The sequence below is a fragment of the Saccopteryx bilineata genome, chromosome 8, assembly GCF_036850765.1.
Source record: "Saccopteryx bilineata isolate mSacBil1 chromosome 8, mSacBil1_pri_phased_curated, whole genome shotgun sequence".
Lineage (NCBI taxonomy): Eukaryota > Metazoa > Chordata > Mammalia > Chiroptera > Emballonuridae > Saccopteryx > Saccopteryx bilineata.
The window spans coordinates 53,042,747-53,064,425 of NC_089497.1; the positions used below are offsets into that span (position 1 = coordinate 53,042,747).

Below are 21,679 nucleotides of genomic sequence, written 5' to 3' on the forward strand. Positions count from 1 at the left end.
ATTCCCCTACCAGGACTGTATTACTGTCAATCTCTCCCTTTATGTCCTTCAAGATTTACTTTACATATTTAGTGCGCCTATGTTGGTGTATGACTTACTTTATCATTATGAAATGTCCGTCTTTGTCTCTCTGTTTTAAAGTCTGTTTTGTCAGATATAAGTGTTGCTGACCCAGCTTTCCTTCCCTTCTGCATGAAATGTCTTCTAAGTCTCTTTGCTTTCAGTCTATGTGTATCTTTTGTTCTGAGGTGGGTCTCTTGTAGACAGCACGTATATAGGTCATGTTTTCTAGCCATACAGCTATCTTATGTTTTGTTTTTTTGTGGATGATTCTAAATATGTAAAATGTCTAGGCTAGGCAAATTCATACAGACAGAAAGTAGATTAAAGGACACCTGGGGAATCTGAGAGAAGAAAATGGAAAGTTACTGTTCAATGGGTACAGTTTCTGTTCAGGATAGTGAAAGAGGAAGTACAGCTTCTGCATAGAAGGGGCAAGGACGGATGGCGGCTTCAGGGGCAGCTCACACCTATGCAGCCCTCGCTGGGCTCTGGACGTTGTACCTGGGCTCTGCAATCTTCCTCCACAGACAGGCTCTGGTGCCTCTTCGAAATGGCTGCATGTGGTCCTCAGGAGGCACTTTGGCCTCTTGATTAAAAAGCCTTAATGAATTTTTAAAAATGTTTTTATGGGCTCTGCCCAGTTGGCTCAGTGGATAAAGCATCTCCCCAGCATGTGGACCGCCCAGGTTCCACTCCTGGTCAGGGCACACAAGAGAAGTGATCATTTGCTTCTCTCCTCTTCCTCCCTCTTCCCCTTCTCTCCCTTTTCTGCTCTCACAGCCAGTGGCTTGATTAGTTTGATCATGGGCTTCAGGCACTGAAGATAGCTCAGTTAATTCGAGCATTGGCCCCAGACAGGGGTTGTCAGGTGGATCCCGGTTGGGATGCATGTGGGAGTCTGTCTCACTATCTCCCGCCTCTCACTTAAAAAAAAGTTTTTATGGTGGTGAAATATATATGGCATGCAATTTGCAACTTTAACCATTTTATTTTTTTATTTTATTTTTTTTACAGGGACAGAGAGAGTCAGAGAGAGGGACAGATAGGAACGGAGAGAGATGAGAAGCATCAATCATCAGTTTTTCGTTGTGACACCTTAGTTGTTCATTGATTGCTTTCTCACATGTGCCTTGACTGTGGGCCTTCAGCAGACTGAGTAACCCCTTGCTCGAGCCAGCGACCTTGGGTCCAGGCTGGTGAGCTTTTTCTTTTTTTGCTCAAGCCAGATGAGCCCGAGCCCACGCTTAAGCCGGCGACCTTGAGGTCTCAAATCTGGGTCCTCCGCTTCCCGGTCCAATGCTCTATCCACTGCGCCACCGCCTGGTCAGGCACCACTTTAACCATTTTTAAGTGTACAATTCAGTGGCATTAGATTCATAACGTCACATTCTATATGACTTTTTTTTTTAAAAATAACCAGAAATTGCATTTATTTGGGAATAGCAGAGGGATTGCAAATCAGGAAATATATGCTGTAGCAAGCTGCAGGCCAGCCTGTTGAGGGATTGGCATGGCTGTATTTATGGGCAAAGGGTGTCCAGAGGGGAAAGTCCCGCCACTCCCCTTTTACACTGGCTTGAGGAGAATCGTAAGAGTTCACTGCCTTGAGGAGGGGGAAGATTCTTGACAGGTGTTCTTTGGTCAGTAGATAATTTTGCTCTTCTGTAAGTCAGGCATTTAATGGAAATCAATCTCTTGGTTCTTGTATGGCTGTAAAGCCAGTAGCTGCAGTCACCATCACAGACGTCTGGCCCATGCAGGTTCGCATTAGATTTGGGCAGACGGTAATGAAACAACGGAGCCAAGAACTGGTGGGCCATTAGCTTTAGTTCTAGCTTGCACCCGTCGGGCAAGTAAAAACACACACTGGGCTCCAAAACCCATTCATTCAGTGCTCACAAAGCTACTGACTTATCCGAGTTTCCTAGAATCAAAGGTTTCTAACTCACTAGCCTTTTTCACCTCTGTTCCCCATCTCCTTCTCTCTGCACAAACTGGCTTCTCCCTAAGCACTCCATCATCTTGGCTGCTTCTCCTGGCCTCCTCCACGTGGCCTCTCTCAGCCCTCCTCTCAAATGCTAATTTCAGGAATCGAGAGAGAGCAAGCTCCCGGTCTGCCCCATTTTTGTAGTCAAAACTTCTAATTCAATATACAAATAAGGAAGTCTCTGATACAAAGTCACTTATCTGAGGCATGATGGGATTCCTCATGAGAGTGCACCACCCCCTATCATGCAACAGTCAAGGGTGTGGGGAAAAGCTTAGTCTTAAAACTAAGCCTTACGAACGGCCCTGTATATGACTTTTGATTAGAGCATTTAAGCGATTTACATTTAAAGTGATTATTGGTAGGTATGTATTTAATTGCCATTTTATTCTTTAAAATTTTTTTAATTATTTGATTTTAGCGAGAGAGGAAGGGAGAGAAAGAGAGAGACAGAAACATATGTTCATGCATGTGCCCTGACCAGAGATCAACTGGATGATGCTCTAACCAGCCAGGCTATCTGGCCACAGGCCATTTTATTCTTTTAAATATGTTCCTCAGTGTTTTCCTTCTCCTCCTTCTTATTTTAAATAACCAGCTGATGCTAAATACAGATTCCCAAGTTCCACTCTTGAATACTGTGCTTTAAAAAATCTTGGGAGGAATCTGAGGATCCATGTCTTTTTTTTTTTTCCTTTTTTTAAGAGAGAGAGAGAATAAGGGAAAGAGAGAGAGAGAGAGAAGCATCAACTTGTTGTTTCACTTATTTGTGCCATTTATTGCTCCTCATATGTGCCCTGACTGGGGCTTGAACCAGTGACCTCAGGGGTCAAGCCAGTGACCTCAGTGCTCTGGGAAGCACTCTATCCACTGTGCCACTGGTCAGGGCAAAGGATCCATGTTTTTATTTTACTTTGTAACAAAATGCATTTTTAAAATTCTTTATTTATTGACTTTAGAGAGAGAGGAAAGGAGGGAGCAAGAGAGAGATAGGAACATCGATTTGTTCCTGTATGTGCCCTGACCGGGGATTGAACTGGCAACCTCTGTACTCCGGGATGATGCTCTAACCAACCGAGCTATTTGGCCAGGGCAAGGATCCATGTTTTTAATAAGTACCACAGCTCAATCTTATGATCAGACAAGTTTGGGAAATACTGGTTTACTCAATTACCACCTCTGAGAGGTCAGTTGAAATTCACATCCTCTTTTCTTTCTTTCTTTTTATTTTAAGTGAAAGGAGGGGAGATAGAGAGACAGACTCCCTCACGAGCCCTGACCAGGATCTACCCAGCAACCCCCATCTAGGGCTGATGCTCGAATCAACCAAGTCATTCCCAGTGCCTGGGGCTGGAGCTCAAACCAGTCAAGCCACTGGCTGCGAGAGGGGAAAAGAGAGCGAAGGGCAAGGAGGAGGGGAAGAGAAGCAGATGGGTGCTTCTCATGTGTGCCCTGACTGGGGGTAGAAACTGAGACGTCCACATGTCAGGTGGATGCTCTACCCACTGAGCCAATTCACACCCTCTTGATAAATCACACCCAACTATCCCATATGAACTGATCTTTCCCTCCCTGGGTTTCCACAGCCTTGTCTCTGCATTTTTTGTATCAAGTCTGCCTTTCCTTAAAGTTGTTTGTGAACATGTCTGAAAAAAGTCTGGCTTATGTCTAGACCCTTATTTATACCTGGCAATGTCTGGCGCAGACAATGTGCCCGAAAATGTTTGCTTTTAAATGTAAAATATTCAGGAAAAGCAAGCAACCATCATTTGTGGTGTCCTTGGGAATATTTGAGGCAATGAGTAGTAGAAATTGGAGCCATGGAGATAATTATTGGTGCATTTCTATATCTGATCTTAGCCAAAAGGCCAAGAAGTGATTGCTGCTGCATTTCTAGAGGTACCTATTCAATATATATTCAGACAGGTTCAAACCTATTTAAGTATAGTTAATATATTTTGAAAACTATTCCTGTGTCCATTCGCTAGGATGAAAGTATTTATAAAAATAGGATTAATGGCAGCTTAGACCCAAGGTCGCTGGCTCCAGCAGGGGGTTACTTGGTCTGCTGAAGGCCCGTGGTCAAGGCACATGTGAGAAAGCAATCAATGAACAACTAAGAAATCGCAATGTGCAACGAGAAACTGATGATTGATGCTTCTCATCTCTCTCCGTTCCTGTCTGTCTGTCCCTGTCTATCTCTGCCTCTGTAAAAAAAAAAAAAAAAAAAGGATTAATGGTTCTTTAGGTTTCTATTCAAAACACTCAAGAGCATGGGTGGAAAGTACTGGCTGGAAAGAAGCCACCATCCACAGAGGTGAGATAAGCCAAGGCCAAGACTGGGCGAGGAGATGTGTGCTTGGTAAACCCACAGCGAGGGAGCGAGGGAGTGAGTGAATGCACACCTGATAGCAGGGATCAAATTTATCCCCCAATCTGCAGACCAGGCCTCCTCGGCAGCTGGAGGAGTGGCACCTGAACTCAGTACCAGACCCCCGACTCCTGGTCTCGAGCAGACCAGCTGACTGCCTCAGCTCAGTTCTGCCGATGGGAGCACAAAGGGGAGACGGGCACAGAGGCCTCAGCCTGAACTGCACGTGCCCGTGCGCAGGGCCCCGCCCCCTGGGATGTCCGAGCGCTCCCCAGAAGGACAGGCCCAGACTCGTGAGGAGCCCCAGTCTCACACTACACTGCTGCAGTGATGGGGGCTTGTCCTGCACTCGCATCTGAACGGCTGCAGACACACTAACTCTGATCTCTCACAGTATTTGAGGCAGCGGAACCAAGGGCTGGGACCCTGGAAGGCATTTTTACTTTTCTGTGTGACCAGGTACTGTCCTTCTCTAAATCCCAGTTTTTCTATCAAACAAGAGAAGGCGCAAACTATACTGCGGAATGCCAACCTCTGTGCTCCCCGAGGCCAGGTCTGTGCAAGTGGGAAGGGAGGCGGGAAGCGCTGGCCGGGGATGAATCTGCTCCCTCTTCTGGGGTTGCGTTCCCACCGGGGGGGGGCAAGCTCCCTACCCCAAGCGCAGGCGAATCCTCTGGCATCCGTGCACGGGAGATGCTCCTGTCCTCGGCGGGGGCGGGGGGTGGAGGGATGAAACCCAGACCCGCAGAAGCCGTCTTACATTTTCTCCCAACATTTTCCATCCAGCTTGCCAACTCCCAATTCCAAGCTAAGTATGGTATTCTGCCCACGGGTGCCGCTGCCCAGCCTCCCTGACTGCCTCCTGCCCTCCCTGCATGCCCTTGTGAACTTGCTCAAGGTTTAACTTCCAAAGATCAGACACTTTCACATGTCCTCACATGCCCTCCTTGCCTGGGCCCAGCAACCTGTTCTAGAATACATGTAAAAAGCTGCAGCCACAGGGCTACTGTGAGGAGGCCACAGACATGGCTACATCGCTTCTGAAGTACAGAGGCAACTTTGAGTTTGGGGCTGAAAACGTAGTTTAAGATATGAATAAGGACTTTCTTTGACTCTTACAGTTCCACAGAATTTTAGTAACAAACAAGAGTCTAATCCAAATATGTCTCCTACTAGAAGGATTTAATGATTACAAATCACTGCTAAGCAATAATGAACTTGAATAGGATTTGGTCCACAATACCTAGTTGAGTATCACTCACAAAATAATTTTGAGTGGAAAAAAGACCAGGATACAGACAGAACAAGTCAATGTCTCATACTACTAAGAATAACTCTCAATTATAGAGCACTGTGCTGGCCAAACATTGTCCCATTTAACCCCCACATTACTCACGCGATGGTTTATATCCTCCTTTTACAGGTAGTAAAACTAAGGGTTGGCGTAGCTGAATGACATAGTCAAGGTCACACAACAATTAAGAGGTGGAGTTGAGGCTGAGGTGAGGTTAACTGGACTCAAGTCTGTGCTCCTAACCACTACTACCTTTCTGAAGAAACACAAGCTGACCGGAACACATCAAAATGTTTTCAGAATGAGGGAGGGATTCACACCTCAAGCGTGGGGCTGCCTCACGCTCACTGGCCTCCCCTTGCCTGGGAAGGAGCAGAGAGGCTGGTGGCATCCTTGCCAAAGGATGGAAGTCCCTGGCGCTAGAGGGGAACAATTCAAGGACGCTGCAGGCAACTGCACACTGTCCCTCAGAATGCACATGGGTCAAGCACTCCCACACTTCTGGGCAGCTGTCCTGCACAGGCATGAGTGAAACGACGTATGGACCAGGCTACAAAAACTGCCTGCTTGTAAAAGCAAAAGCCCAGAAACCATCAACCTCCTGTCAGAGGAAGACAATAAACTGTCGTACAGCCATGTGATGACGTCCCATGGAGCAGGGAGAGTGACGAAGCTCACTGGCTACTGATATGGGACTATCCCCAAGATAAACTGTTGAATGAAAAGAAAGTATAGAATCATGAGTACAAGTTACCTTTGAGTCAAAGGGGGGGGCATATGGATATCCGTACATATAACACTTGTATTTTCATATAGAAACTGGAAAGAGACAAAAACGATAAAACTGGTTCCTATTGGCAGTGGTGGGTAGAAACAGGGTAGACAGGAGCGGGGATGGAAACGGGACTTCTCATTGCATATGTTCTTATATTTTTTTGATTGACAGTATCACATATTAAAAATAGTCAAATTAGAAAAAGGAATAGAATCTCTTAAAAAAATACTGACACCGTGGAGGACACCTGGCTTACTGACAGCAGTATGTACATTGTGTGTGTTCGCACGCATGCGTGTGGTGTGTGTGCACGCCAGCAGCTCAGAGGAAGAGGTGGAGGAGTGGGACCGGAGAGACTGGAGAAGGAAGCCTTGGCTGCAGGTCGTCTGACCCGGCCCCCCGACTGCGTACAACTGAGCACAGAACGCGCTATTCTCACTGAGTGAGAAGTCGTGAGAGTGCCACAGGCGTGGACCCGGGCATGCAGAGCTCAGCAAGAGGACGGAAGCAAGGGTCACACTCTGACACTCTGAGCCCCAGCTTGGGCTCCCTTCTCTTCCACGGGCTGGTCAGGAAGCTGCTCTGTCCCTCCCCTTCTGCTCTGAGGCCACCGCTAGATCAGAACGCCCTAAATGAGGGCCTTTCACAGGGCCATGCGGGCAGAGAGGGAACTGGGGCCCACATCTGCTATGGAAGTGAGCAGGGGCTACTGGTCAGTGGGTCAGGCCCGGTGCTATGCACAGAGCTGTGCTGAGTGGTCAGCACCTGGCCATGCGGGCTGCTGAGGGTCCTGCCTATCACACCCGTGCCTGCAGCAGAGGGGCCGGGGTGGGACAGTGGGGAGACACATGAGGGGACTCCCAAGACCACAGGTCGTCAGCTGTGGGTGGCAGGCTACTCACATTTCCAGGACCATGACGACGTTGGCCTTCTCCTCGAAGGCGTCCACGCACTGGACCAGCTTGGGGTGGTGCAGGCAGTTCATGATGCTGATCTCCTCCCGGATGTTCTCTTTCTCTTTGGCCGAATATGCTTTGAAGAATTTTCCTGCCCAGATTTTTCCAGTTTTCTTTTCTACAAGCCGGAAGACCTGTCCAAATTTCCCACTGCCAATAAAGGAGGAGAGAAAAGGCAGGTCAGCCAAGCTTTCCGCTGAAAGGGGTTGGCAAATGATGACCAGTGGGACAACGCTGGCCTGTCTGTTTTTATAAAGTTCTATGAAACACAGTTATGCCCAATTGTGTGCATATTGTCTATGGCTGCTTTGTGCCTGGATGGGCAGGGGAGGAGTTGCAACATAGACTGTATGTCCCACAGAATCTAAAATATCCACTATTTGACCCTTTATAGAAAATGTTTGCCAGCCTGCTCTAAATAAAAAAAGTACATTTTTTTCCCTTTTATTCTTTTCCAAGTGAGAGGAAGGGAGACAGATTCCTGCATGCTCCCTGACTGAGATCCACCTGGCAATCCCAGTCTGGGGCCGATGCTCTGCCCATCTAGGGCCATGGCTCTATTCAATGCACCTGAGGTGGAGGCTCCACAGAGCTATCCTCAGTGCCTGGGGCCGATGCGCGCAAACCAATCAAATCATAGCTGCAGGAGGGGAAGAGAGACAGAGAGAGAGAAGGAGGAGGGGTCGCTTCTCCTGTGTGCCCTGACTGGGAATCGAGACCAGGACATCCACAGAGCAGGCCAATGCTCTACCACTGAGCCAACTGGCCAAGGCTAGTGCATTTCTAGTACTGCAGACCTACTCTCTCTTTACCACTCGTCAGCCTCAGCCTTGCTGGTCCCGCACCCCCACCCAAACACTGGCCAGTCCTGCTGCTGTTTCAGGACCGTCATCGCCTTGGTGAGGCCCCAAGCTCGGCTGATGGGCCTGTGAAGTCAGGGTGAGGAAGTCTTCCCCAACAGAGGATGTCTGAGCGGCTACCGTCCTCCCACATCACTCTTCAGCACTGTCCCCTGGAGAGCCCCGGGGGGCTGCTGTCAGCTGTGGGAGGGGCTGTGGCGGCTGTGGGAGGGGCTGTGACAGCTGTGGGAGGGGCTGTGGCAGCTGTGGGAGGGGCTTCTGCCAGCTGTGAGAGGGGCTGTGGCAGATGTAGGAGGGGCTGTGGCGGCTGTGGGAGGGGCTGTGGCGGCTGTGACACCGCTCCCATTGGCTGGTGCGGCCCCTTGTGCAGACTGTTGTGAGGTGGGGGCTAGAGACTGAGCCCACTCCTTTCTCTCCCACCCCCCAAGCTCCTCCACCAGCAGTGTCGAGTGGGAGACAGGCAGCCTGGCTGTGACCAAGGCTCAGGGCTGGGTCCACACCGCAGGGAGGTTCAGGGTGAAGACTGTGGACTGAGTTCATAAGGTGAGCCATGGTGTGCATTTCAAGGGTATGTGTTTTACTGAAGTTGTAAAGCTAGAACGGCTGGACAATGAGCACTGCATCAGGCCTGCCTGCCTTCTAGGGTCAAACGGAAGGATCACAGGACAGCTGCTCTGGACCCAGGCCCCTCAGTTCAGTCCTGTGTGGAGAACCAAGCCACAGAAAAGGAAGGGCTTGCCCCAGCCTCTCCCAGACCACCTGCACGGCTCCTACAGGAACCCTGGTGGGCGATGCCTGCTGGGTGCTTGCCAAGTCCTCTGATTCGGCAGGACGTCAGTGTGGAGAGCTGGCAAACCCAGGAAAGAACAGGCAGACAAGGCATGGAACTCAGCTGTGGGGTCTGTGCCAGCTTCACGTTGGGGCCCGAAGGGTGCGTCCCACTCCACTTACGATCCTAGTCTCTCTTCGATGTTGTAGAGGTCAGACACTTTTTGTTCGGTATTGACTGTCACAGTCCGGTAATCGACTTCAGGCTCCTTCTCATCTGCAAGGTGGAGATCGGGTGGGTGTGAGGCATCAGATCCCTTGCTCGCCCCCTTCCACCCCTGGAGCCCCTCCGAGGACAGATGGCCAGCACTCACCGTCATCTGACACCTCCACTTCATCCTTTGGCTCTGGGGGCAGACAGGGAAGGGCAGAGAGGACGGGGTGATTAGCACTGAGGGCTCATTGAGACCAACACCTGCTGGGGCCTGTCAGGCCTCAGCCCTCCCAGGCACAAGACCACCACCCAGAGCTCTGGGCCGCCATGTGCTCGGTCAGTTCACACCGCGGCAGGGCCGTGTGCACACCAGGAGAACCTGGCCTCCTCACCCCACAGCCCCCTCCTCCAGCTCTGGCCTCCCTCCCTCCTCCCTCCCCTCATGCTCCCCCGGACACACCCTTCTCCACATCTCTTCTAGCGCCTCTGACTTTCAGAACCTATACACGGTCATGACAGTTCCTTTCTGCTCTAACTCAAAAGCCAGCAACTGATGATCGCTACTCATGTCAAATCCACTTATCCATTTACTGAACGTTTTAACGAAATTCCAGCCATGTACTGAGTCTCTAGCCATTTATTGTGAGTACACAAAACACACAGAGGCATCACATCTTCTTTCTTGGAGCTCAGAACTTAGTTGGAGAGGCAAAAACATATTTACTTAAAATACCCTTGACAAGTGGGGTATAATCAAGCACAAGACGTCACAGCACACAGTGGAAGGCGACACAAAATGGGGCAATTATTAAGGCAGAGCCATTATTCTGAAAAGAAGTAGCCCTTGCGCTGTGACTTAAAGGAGATAATGGAACACAATGAACCCACAGGTGTTTGTGAGGCATGGGAGGAGGGACATAGCGGCCCACGCTGGCTACAGCACGGACCTGTCGGGAGTGACGGGGTGGGAGGGGACGAGCAGGAGTCCAGCAGAACACAGCCACAGCAGAACTCCAGCCTCCCTTTGCCTTGGCATAGGTTTGTGCCTGGAGGGCCAGTCTGGCTTCTTGACCTTGGCCAAATGCCTTTCCCTTTCTGGGCCTCCCTCTGTTTCCTCAACTGTAAAAGGAAGGAGTCCTATTTTAGGTGATTTCTGGGGTCCCTGGTCAGCTCTAGACACCATGCTCTGTAACGTGCTTTGCGCTCCGGCCGTGATGTGGGCTGTGCTCTGGCTGACAGGTGGGGCCAAGGGAGGTTCCTGGGGAGACAGAAAAAGACTTGAGAGAACGTAGGGAGGAAGTTCCCGGAGTTGAAAGGTGTAGATGTGGGCGCACGCGTGTGTGAACAAGACCTGGGGAAAGGGTGTGATCTGCTGAAGCTCCCTGAGGAGCAAGACTGAGGAAGGAGGGCACAGCATGTGGAGGCTCTGTCTCGAGGAGGAAGAGGGGGGACGGGGCAGGGCTGGTCAGACGCTGCCTCGCCGGGACGGGCTGCGTGTGAACGCGCTGAGCTCCTGTGCTTCGCCGGCTGCACGTCAGCAGCGGAGCTGTGGGTTTCAGGAGAACGTGCAGCTCGGATACGGACAGTGAGAGCCTCTCCACTAGGCTGAGGGCAGAACACATTACTAAAACCGGAGCAAACAATCTGAAAAAAGTAACCTGTTTCCTTATACAAAATAAGTTCCCCTGGCTGTGAAACAGTTTTGAGGGAGTTTGTAAATATGTGTCGAAGAGCAAGAGAGGCTATAATTTGTTCAGAGTTCTTAAAACACTGTTGATAAAGTGTAGTTTAAAAAGCCTAAACATGAGCAGCAACAGGAGGAATATTTTGCCCCAGAAAGGAAAATGCCATGAAAACATAAAAATGGGTAAGATAGACGGGCCTCTCATACTAATGGAGGGGTTTCAGAGACTCTGTCAGGATGGGAGGAGCCTAATGGATCAAGTCTGCCACGTCACCCACTGGACAGTAGAGAGTCACACTGTCAAATTCAGAGATGACCACAGGCAGCAAGAGCAGCACCCCTGGAAGGCAGCGCTGAGTCGTGTGTTCGGGTGACAAGCCCTCAGGCATCAGCTAACACCCAGGCAGGAGAGCCCCGTCCTCAGCTCTGGCTGTGCCAGCAGAGTGCCCTCAGGGGCGATGTGCCCTGGCCACAAACAGACAGTATTACTCTGCCCTCAGGGGAGCCTGGGCTCATCTGCTTCTGGAACTCTGGCTGTTAGCACAGAGATGGAGCAGGGGTGGGGGAACGTGTGGAGGGCCACTACAAGGAAGAGCTATCCTCTGAGGACAATCAGAAAAGGTTAGGCCTCTCTGGTTTGGAAAAATGTCTAAATCAGACATGATTTGAAAAAAATCACAACTGCCAAGGGTGAGATTAGGGTTATGGACTTTCACCACCAATGAACACTGCAGCTTAAGAGAACAGTTAGTGCTGTATCTCACCTGGGAGGGAGGCTGCAGGCATATGGAACTCCTATCTCAACAGAATAAATAGGTTCAACAATGGAAATTTCAAATAGAGCTTTAAGGGCAGCAAGAGATTCAAATCAACTCAGCAATCATTCACTGAGCATCTGTGGATGCCAGTCATTGGACTGGGACTTAGACACAAAATACAGACAACAAGGTCTCAGTGTGAGGGAGCCATTGTCCGGACCCTATCTGAGACCCGGGCTGGCCTGCTGAGGCAGCTCCTGTCTTTCTCCTCCAGTGCCACCTGTCCTGCTGTGAATGAGCTGCAGGGTTTTGGCCCGGCATCTTCCGGAGGAACCGTCTGCACTTCCCTCGTGGAGCAACAGCGGTGCTGGGAGCTTCGAGGGCGCTCCGCTGACCGGTCGCCCGGGGGCACCTCCCAGCTAGCCCTGAACAGGGCATTGAAGGCCGGTTAGAGAGCTGGCCTTCCCAATACCTTTGGCGCCAGTTGGAAAATGAAGAGCTAGTGTTCTCGTCCTCATCACAAATGCCACACCTGCCCCTCACCGCCTCCCTCTCTCCTTGGAGATCAAGACCCAGAGTGCTTTCCTGATATGTTAACTGTGGGGACCTAGGTTGTTCTCAGGGACTCTACCTCCTTTCCGGCTCTCCGTGTCTAACCTCTCCTCTGTGTGACACTCAGGTCAAGGCTCCAGGCTGAGCCGGTTCCTCGCCTCCGTTCCCTTCTAGTCCTGCTGCCGTTCTATTCGAAGGAATGCTGGGAGGGTGGGGGGCAGGAGAGGAGCTGGGGCAAGACCACAGTCCAGTTAGCCACGCTCTTCAAGCACAAAGCGTTGCAGTAATGAGAGATGACCACTCTGTTTCCATCCCTCCTCTAAGGAAGGAGCTAAATTGCAGTAGGTCAGACTTCAATAAAACATTTTAAAAATCTTCTCTTCAGAAAGAGCTATGTAGTCTAAGAGCTAAATGGAAAAACTACTTGTACATTGGTTCTCAGATAGTTCTGCGGACAGATGAGCCTCACTGCCTTGGGGGGGGTGCCTGGGAGAGGACCAATGAGCGCTCAGGACCCTCAAGGCACTTGTCTAGACAGCCCTGGTCAGAGAGGCCACTTTGAGGTCGAGGGCTATTTTACACTCATCGGTCACTAGAGGGCACCCTACAGCCGGGGAGGGCCTCTGTGGGCCCACATCGCTGTCATCTAGGACAGGGTGAGCAAGCAGCATGGTGAGCTGCCCAACTCTGCCCCAACCCTTTACTTTACCACAGCTGTCATCTAACCACTGCTATACACCAGAAGAAATTCGGATCGGGAGCAAGGACAGAGCAGAGTTCAGAGTTAGAGCTGAGCAGCGTGGCAGTGGGGAGCTAGACGTGGCTGGGAGGGACCAGGCAGTTGCGTTGATGCAGGGGCTCTGTTTACTCAGTTCTGGGAAGACAGGGAGGGGAGCTGTTGAATTAGGGGCCCTAGCTGCAGAAACAGCTCTGGCCTAAGGAGGATACTGGAGCTGGGTGGGGCCCGTGCTCTGTCCTCCACCACATCCCCAGTGTCCCCCAGCAGCGCCTGGGACAGCGGAGGAGGAGGAGGTGCGTGAGTGCAGAGGGAGGCCTGGGGGCAGCAAGTGGAACAGGGAGGGCAGGGTGAAGCCGAGACCTGACTGCTCAGGCGGAGGCAGGAGGGGCAGGGGCGGCCGTGGGAAAGGTGACGGCCAGCACTACTGGGCGCAGTGGAGGGAGGGTTAACTGGCACTGCCTTTTTTTTTTTTTTTTTTTTATTTATTCATTTTAGAGAGGAGAGGGAGAGACAGAGAGAGAGAGGGGGGGGGAGAGACGGGGGGGGGGGGAGGAGCTGGAAGCATCAACTCCCATATGTGCCTTGACCAGGCAAGCCCAGGGTTTCGAACCGGCAACCTCAGCATTTCCAGGTCGATGCTTTATCCACTGCGCCACCACAGGTCAGGCAACTGGCACTGCCTTTTTGATGACCACCATACCCCACTGGTTCCACAGGTGACCTACCATAATCATCTATCCCATCCCTCCCCAGTGTGCACACACACATGTGCACACACACACACACTTCTCTGAGAGCCACTGCACTTTTAAAGTAGAGAGAAATGACCCTCTCAGGTTATAGCTAACTGGCATCTGAGCAGTCCACAGAGGGATTCACTCAGGACCCTCACCCACTACCCACCCTCCCACAGGCCTCGTGCTGGCCAACTGTTCTGCCCCCGCTTCCCCCCTGGGTAACCCAGCTGGGCCTGGGGGTGGGAGCGCTTCCTGGCTGGAAGCCCTGGGTGGCCTGGAGCTCTCCTCTGCATTGCAGGCGATTTCAACATTTCCTTTTGTCTGTTCCCAGCCAGGAGGGGCCCCAGGAGGAGTCTGAGGACCACGAGGGGCTTTAGCTGGCCCCGGGGAAGAAGGGAGAGGCCACCTGCTCAGAGCCAAAAGACCCAGTGACACCTCCCTGTGGACTCTCCCTAAGCCCTGGAAGCCTCAGCCTGGCCTCCTGGGAGCCACACCTTCGCATCTCCAGTGGCCTCTGTCCTGTGTGGGGTTCATCACAGGTTCTAGTTTCTCCTGGTCTATGCCGTAAAGGACCAGGAAGCTTTCCTTTCCAGCCAATGAACATCTCCTCACAGCAACGCTGTCCTTCTCCCCGTCACTTTCCAAGTAGCTTCACCCCTCTAAACCCCATCTCCCCACCTATAAAACAGGGTAATGACAGAATCTACTTCACTGAGATGTATGAAACGATTCATGTGAAATGCTTAACATATTGGCATATAGCAAGTGCTTATATTTATAACGAGTCATTAAACTTCTAAATGGCTCTTGAATTTGTGTTCAGTTAACCAAGCCAGGAACTGGGAGTCTTTTAAACTCTTCTGATTTTCCCCTCAACTCCCCACCCCAAAAGTCATCAAGAAAGGTTGATTCTACCTCCTGAGGCTTTAGTTCATACCCTACTATCTCCCTCCAGGACTGCACCACAGAAAACCAAGTGGTGTCTCACTGACCCAGCCTCCCCCTCCCCCACTCCATGCTTCCTGAACTTTCACACGCTCACAAGTCCATGATGGTGGTGGGAGGAGTGGGTGATGAAGGGTCAGAAGAGACCAGGGGAGTGGAGGGCTGAGAATCTGTACTTCCAACAAGCTCCCACATCCCCAGACTGCTGGTCCAGACCACACTTTGAGTAGCAAAGCTCTACTCTTCCTCTAATTCATCTTCTACAAAACTAGACTTGTGTTGGTGATCACGCAGTGTATACAGATGTCGAATTATAATGCTGTACACAGTAAAAGAACTTAAAAAATAATCTCCCAGAAAAGGTGACATTTTAAAAGTCTAAGGAACACATGCATCTGTGTATTCCTGGCATCTGTGTGCTATTTGAGACAAATATTAGGTTGCATTAAAACAAACAAACACAGAATGACCAGGCAGTGGCGCAGTGGATAGAGTGTCAAAAGGGAATGTAGAAGACCCAGGTTCGAAACCCAGAGGTTGCCAGCTTGAGCATGGGCTCACCAGCTTGAGCGCAGGATTGCTGGCTTGAGTGTGGGATCATAGACATGACCCCATGGTTGCTGGCTTGAGCCCGAAGGCTGCTGGCTTGAAGCCTAAGGTCGCTGGCTTGAAGCTCAAGGTCACTAGCTTGAGGCCAAGGTCACTGGCTTGAGCAAGAGGTCACTCACTCTGCTGAAGCCCCCCAGTCAAGGCACATATGAGAGCAATCAATGAACAATTAAGGAGCTGCAATGAAGAATTGATGCTTCTCATCAATGCTCTCTCCCTTCCTGTCTGTCTGTCCCTGTTTGTCCCCCTCTGTCTTTCTCTCTGTCTCTCTTGCTAAAAAAAACCCCAAACAAACAAAAACAACAGATCTAATCAGATCAATCTCCTGACTGAAGATCTCTGATGAACGTCACAATTTTTTTTTTTTTTTCTTTTCATTTTTCTGAAGCTGGAAACAGGGAGAGACAGTCAGACAGACTCCCGCATGCGCCCGACCGGGATCCACCCGGCACACCCACCAGGGGCAGTGCTCTGCCCCCCAGGGGGCGATGCTCTGCCCATCCTGGGCGTCGCCATATTGCTACCAGAGCCACTCTAGCGCCTGGGGCAGAGGCCACAGAGCCATCCCCAGCGCCCGGGCCATCTTTGCTCCAATGGAGCCTCGGCTGCGGGAGGGGAAGAGAGAGACAGAGAGGAAAGCGCGGCGGAGGGGTGGAGAAGCAAATGGGCGCTTCTCCTATGTGCCCTGGCCGGGAATCGAACCCGGGTCCTCCGCACGCTAGGCCGACGCTCTACCGCTGAGCCAACCGGCCAGGGCGAACGTCACAATTTGACCTGCATGACCCCCCCTGTTCCTTCCAGCTTTTGTCAGCCCTGGCCACACACAAACTTCTCAAAACCCAGCGCATTTCCATTCCTTTGTACCTTTGCTCACACTGTTTCCTCTGAGAGAAACGCCCCTCCTTATCTACCTGTCTCTTAGAAGCACATTTGCTTTTCCAAGACTCACTGTGTCACCTCCTCTAGAAAGTCTTCCTCAACCTCCGCAGCAAAATTATTCACGCCTTCCGCAGTCTCTCCTTCGTGATTTGTTCATACTACCTGAGCTCAGCCTTCCAGACTGTGCTCCCAATTAGCACACCATCACCCTCTGGTGGCAGTGTGCCAAAATTGCTGGTTCAGTGGGTTTTGAAAGGTGGTATGTACTTCTTTTAAAGTGTGGATCAGCATCACACCCTTGGGAATCAAGATCCAAAAAAACTCTGCCTGTCACCATTGATGTCTTCCCAGTTCCTCTGTACCTCCCAGTCAGGTTTCTACCTACACAAGGCAGTTCATGCACATTTATTTCCAGCCAGTGATGAAGTGGAGGCAGCTTACCCTCAGGTTTCTCTCCCACCGCTGTGAGCTCAGACTCCTGGCTCGGCTCGCTGGTTCCGTACACGTTGATGGCGCGCACGCGGAACTTATAGTCTCGGTCGGGCAGCAGGTCCTGCACGTTAAATGAGGTGCTGCGGCACGTGGCCAGTTCCTTCCACGTCCTGTCCACAGAGTCCCAGATCTCGACACTGTAGGACTGCACAGCACTGCCCCCATCATACGAGGAACCATACCAGGACAGGGTCAGCGAGGAGCTCCGGATATCAGAGGCGCAAGGCGTGCCGGCTGGAGGGTCTGGCTTGTCTGGGGATAGAGAAGCACAATATCACCCAAGTCCTCAGAACTGCAGGGAAGGAAGGTTTTTGAATTATGTTTTATGTGAGGGAGAAGCCTGGAGAACTCAGGCTGATCCGGCGCTGGTTCCCTCTCCACGGTCACAGCCATGCACAAACCCACGCAGAAGAAAGCCCTACAAATACCTATCTGCTCGGAGAAAACTCTTTTCTTTTGGCTAGTTTTCCAGTTTACAAGTCATGATTTCCTGTACTTGTCCCACTCATAAACTATTTCTCAGGGTAAACAGATCTAGGAAGCTGCACAGAAGGCGTGGACGGCTTCCCTCAACAATGTTTTGAGAGTGTGTGTGTGTGTGTGTGTGTCCGTCAGGTCCTAGGCCAGTGACCTGTGACACAACTACGGGTCAGACCCCAGTTTCTCCGAGACCTGGGACACGCCCGCCCTGCTGAGCGCCAGTGTGCACGGTGAGCTCTGAAGCCAGAGTTGCAGGTCTGAACATAGTTCTGACCCCACTCACTATTTGTTAATGGGCCTCAGTTTCCTCGTCTGTAAAATGTGGATAATGATAGCACTCGGATCACAAGGTGGTTATGAGAAATTCTTAGAAAAGTGGCTGGGTTGAGTAGCCACTGCTGTCATCATTATTGTGAGAATTCATCTTCTGACTTTATAATACATTAAAAGTTACTCCTACCCTATCTCTTTTATTCTCATAGGACTGGTGTAAAATGAGGTAAAGGATTTCAAAAGCAAACCACAGTAGCAAATCACAACCCCCCGACTAAGGGCCGAAAAATGAACTGAGGACACAAGACGTGGTCCCTGTGGCTGGCTGCCTGCCCACTCAGACCCGTGGTGCTGAGAACCGGCGAGGCTGCCAGCTCCAAGGCCCATCACTGCAGCCAACACTTTAATGAGGTTCTTGAGGCTTTGCTGATTTTGTCAGTTGCTCATTGGAATAAAATTTTCCTATTTTTCAGATTTAGTGTCTGCAGGTGGTTGGTTTAGTTACAAATGTCAGTAGTTAGTAACCCTTCATCCCCCCAAGGCAGTTTGAGGTGCAGAGCTCCCACAACTAACAAATAAAACCACACTTTTATGCTATGTGAATTTATAAACTATGTGAACGCTAGCAAATTCCTTCATTATCAAGAATAGTTCATCTTTTCATTTGGAAACATGGCGCTACTATGTTTGTTCCTTTTAGGAGTTTTGCAAGAATCAAGCAAGCAAACCTAGATAAAGTACTTGACTTCTAGTCTCCCACCCTTCAGCCAGGCAGGAAGCCCAGAGCGAGTTCCTGCAAACGGCTCTGCACACAGGGAAACCATTCCGCCTCTGTGTGCATGTTGTAAACACACACACATATGTGCATATACGCAGTCATCCTCTCTCCCACCGCCAAGCCCTGCGGCTTCCCCATTCCAGCCAAGAACACGGCCTGGAAGCCGGCCCCCCCTAGCCCGAGCCGGGGTCTCGCCCAGCAGTGATTCTGGGACCGTGACAGAGCCACTTTGTGCAGTCACTCTGGGGCCTCCTGTGATGGAACCACTTTCACTGTTGTTAAATATGTTCTCTTAGAAAAACTGTTTGTTCTGAAAGATATATTGGTCCTTTTAGAAATATTTCTGGTGTTGGCCAAGAGGTTTATTACTCTAAACTGTCTTAGATGCAAGTGGACCAAATCCTCTCAAGATCAGGCTAAAAAAGTAAAAAAGCCTAAAGGAGACGAAAGACAGACGCACCGCTTCCCCCAGAGAAGCTGCGGGAGGACGTCTGGTGGGGCCCGTTCAGCTGAGCGCACCCCGGGCTAAGCTTCTCCCCTCTGCTCTGGTCGAGAAGACTGAGAAGTGTGCACTGCAGGAGAGGCGCTATTTGTACCTCACCCTGCTCAGATGTCTCCTGACTGAGAGAGAGAAACGACAAATGACACGTCACCCCTTGGGGTACAGGAGAAGAGGCAAATATTGGAGGGTTGGGGGCTTTAATTCCAAGGAATTTGAATTAAGGAGTTCAGAAAAGACCCACGTCTGAAGAGGTCTGAGACTGGAAGCCCCTCTCCCCTCAGGGTCATGGGCTGCCTTGGATGCTTTCTGTTTTTCACAACGTGCGAAGCCCCGTGCAGAGGGGGACTCGCCAGGGCTGAGAACCCTCAGAACAGAGGGCCTGCGATCCTGCCCTCCGCACTACAGACACAGCCCCACTCGGCCCAGAGGGGACACTGGGCATGGCCCGGTGAAGGGGAGGCAGGCTCAGTGTCCAGGGCACAGAGCTCCCCGGTTCCTGGGAACTTTCTCATGGCTCCCTGGAGGCCTGTCTAACTCCAGGGTTCTCTGTACAGTAAACGTTCTCATTCCTGAGAAAACGGAGGATCTCAACGCTAACGCTTCCCACTTGAAAGCCATCCTGATGGGCTCTCCCTGCCTGTGTGTCTGAAGATGATCTGTGGCTCTGCCTAATCCGGCCTGACCTCCTCCAGGGCACCTCAGCAGTCCCTTACATCCTGTATAGAACGACACGGGCTGCACGGGCTCCCCAGTCGGTCGTCTACCTGGATAATCCTGCCCTTGGCCACTGGGAAGCGAAGGCACTTTGCTGACCAAAGATACCCAGCCAGCCTATGGCAGAGGCAAAAGGAGATTCCAAAAAATCTTCAGGTCTTCACTCCAGGGGCCTGTTATTTTCCAGGCTATCGGGTAGAATCAGATCAAGAACACATCTTGCTTAAATGCAAGCCAAGCATTAGGAAGGGAAATCTCCTGCCCTTAAATCTCGTGCGAGTTCCAGGCTCAGATAGTCTTTGGGGATTACTGGGTATCTGGGGTCCTCTCTACTTTGTTTTCTTCTTTAAAAATATGCAAAGTGGCTTGTTTTCCTCTTGCTGGACCAGTTAGAGGAAGGAATTCATCTGGGCCGGCTGCTCCGCCTGCCCCAGCGGCACCCCACCCGCCAGCACTCCTCTGAGGTCAGGGCCGGAGGTGCGGGCAGCGGCTGAGGGCCTCTGAGTTTCACAAATCCCTGCACTGCCTTTTAACCTAGAGTAATCACGAGCCTTTAAAACAGCTAAACACCACATTTAAGCTAACCAAGAGAAAGGCTAATTTTTATTATCATTTATAAAACAGGAGTCACAGCCTCTCTGAGAATAAAGGGGTACTTTACAGAACATACAAGAGGAGCCGTTCACTGCTGACAAGCAGAGTGGTGGAAACCAGCCTTATTTAGCTGTTCTGTACATGGATGCTTCCCAAGTGCTTGAAAACACCCAGAGTAAGCCAAACAATCCCATTTCATCTCATTTACATTTTACATCTAGCTAATCAACCCTGATCAGATAATACACAGATGTCCTTAGAGACACACAGGTAAATCTGGGCTTAATCCAGGTTTACTTTGGACTAATTCTAAATCCACAGGCTCTGAATGAATGTGGCTTTGCTGTTTGCATCAACGTGAGTTCTCACTTTATTGAGCAAGTCTATTCTTAGCTTTACGAGGGGGAGGCAGACAGAAAGCCCGCTCCTCTCCATTCCATTCCCCTCCCAGGACGGCATTTAGCATGCTGCTCCTGCCAGCTGGCGGGCAGCCACGCCAAGGCCCTGTCAGTGCTGGCCGAGGAGAATAAGAAACTAAACCATAAAAGGCCAGAACTGCAGCCCGTGCAGGGCTGAGGGAGGAGGGGAGTGTGTGGCACCAAGCAGCAAGCAGCGCTGGCCCGAGTGGGGGCCGGGGCACTGCTCACTGAAGAGCGGTTCAAAGGCGTGGACCCCAAGTCCCCTGAGCAGGAACAGATGGGAGAGAACAGTGAGAACAGCGGGAAACAGCGCTTGCTCATTGGTGAGGGCAGGGGTGAACCAGTACTGCAGGTGCCGGTGTGAAGGCGAAGGCTGACCAGATCACCAGCATCAACTCCCTGAAGCCCCACCCCAATGTTCCTGGCTCCACGGGGAAACTATTGAAATAAGCATCTGGAATCAACAAAGAGAAAAGTGAGAAAAGGGGCCTCTTGTCCTTTATAGATAAGAAACCTATTCTCTAACCCCCTGGCACATTCTTCCCAGATTTAAAACTCCCGACCTAAGAAAACAAAAGAAAGATCAGATAATGAACACAAGGTCAAAGGCTTTCATGTGCAAAATGTATGAAGGCCTGCAAACGTACAAAGACACGGCCTGCTAATCCATCATCCCGCTTTGTCACCTGTTGTTCCTTTTCTGTCCTGAGCACCTGCCACGTGGGCGGGAGGGGGGGACAACGAACTGAACATGACCGGTAGTGGGAGACCCATTAGAAAGCTGGCCGGGTGTTTCAGGAGAGACGGCAATGTCATGAATAACTCAGTGAGTGGCATGAAGGCACAAAGAGGAAACAGTGAATCTGCCTGGAGACAGACTCGGCTCAATACTGGAAAATAGGGGATTTAAACAGAGGAGTGGATTTAGGATGATGGGGTCATGGAGATCTCAGAAGGGTGACCCCAGCAGACGTGTGGGGTGTGGGGTCTGCAGGAAGCTGAAGGGTGCCTGGGAGTGAGGAGCAGAATCAGAGTAGAGACGGTCCCCTTTCAGAGGGACTGGCATGAAGAGAGAGCAGGAAGAGACGGCAGGTGGCTAGAGCGAGACAAGACACAGCAGGAGCCACACACGCCTGTGCATTTGGCTAAGATGGGGGAGCCCTGGTGACATTCATGGGAGAAGCAGAGGAGGAGCCGAAGAGAAGACAGAAGGCGGGAGTGGCACTCCAAGAGCCT

General features: G+C 51.0%; 1 protein-coding gene across 4 annotated transcripts in view; it reads right to left on the reverse strand.

The window, feature by feature from the left end:
- Positions 1 to 21,679, reverse strand: part of MYLK (myosin light chain kinase) — a 302,110-nt gene that overhangs the window by 32,439 nt on the left and 247,992 nt on the right. For all 4 annotated transcript variants that reach the window (XM_066241755.1, XM_066241756.1, XM_066241754.1 and 1 more), the window contains 4 exons: positions 16,633 to 16,935; positions 9,449 to 9,481; positions 9,258 to 9,351; positions 7,393 to 7,596 (listed from right to left, as the gene is read on the reverse strand). In XM_066241755.1, the coding sequence (XP_066097852.1) occupies positions 7,393 to 7,596; positions 9,258 to 9,351; positions 9,449 to 9,481; positions 16,633 to 16,935 (634 nt within the window). The remainder of the gene's footprint in view (positions 1 to 7,392; positions 7,597 to 9,257; positions 9,352 to 9,448; positions 9,482 to 16,632; positions 16,936 to 21,679) is intronic.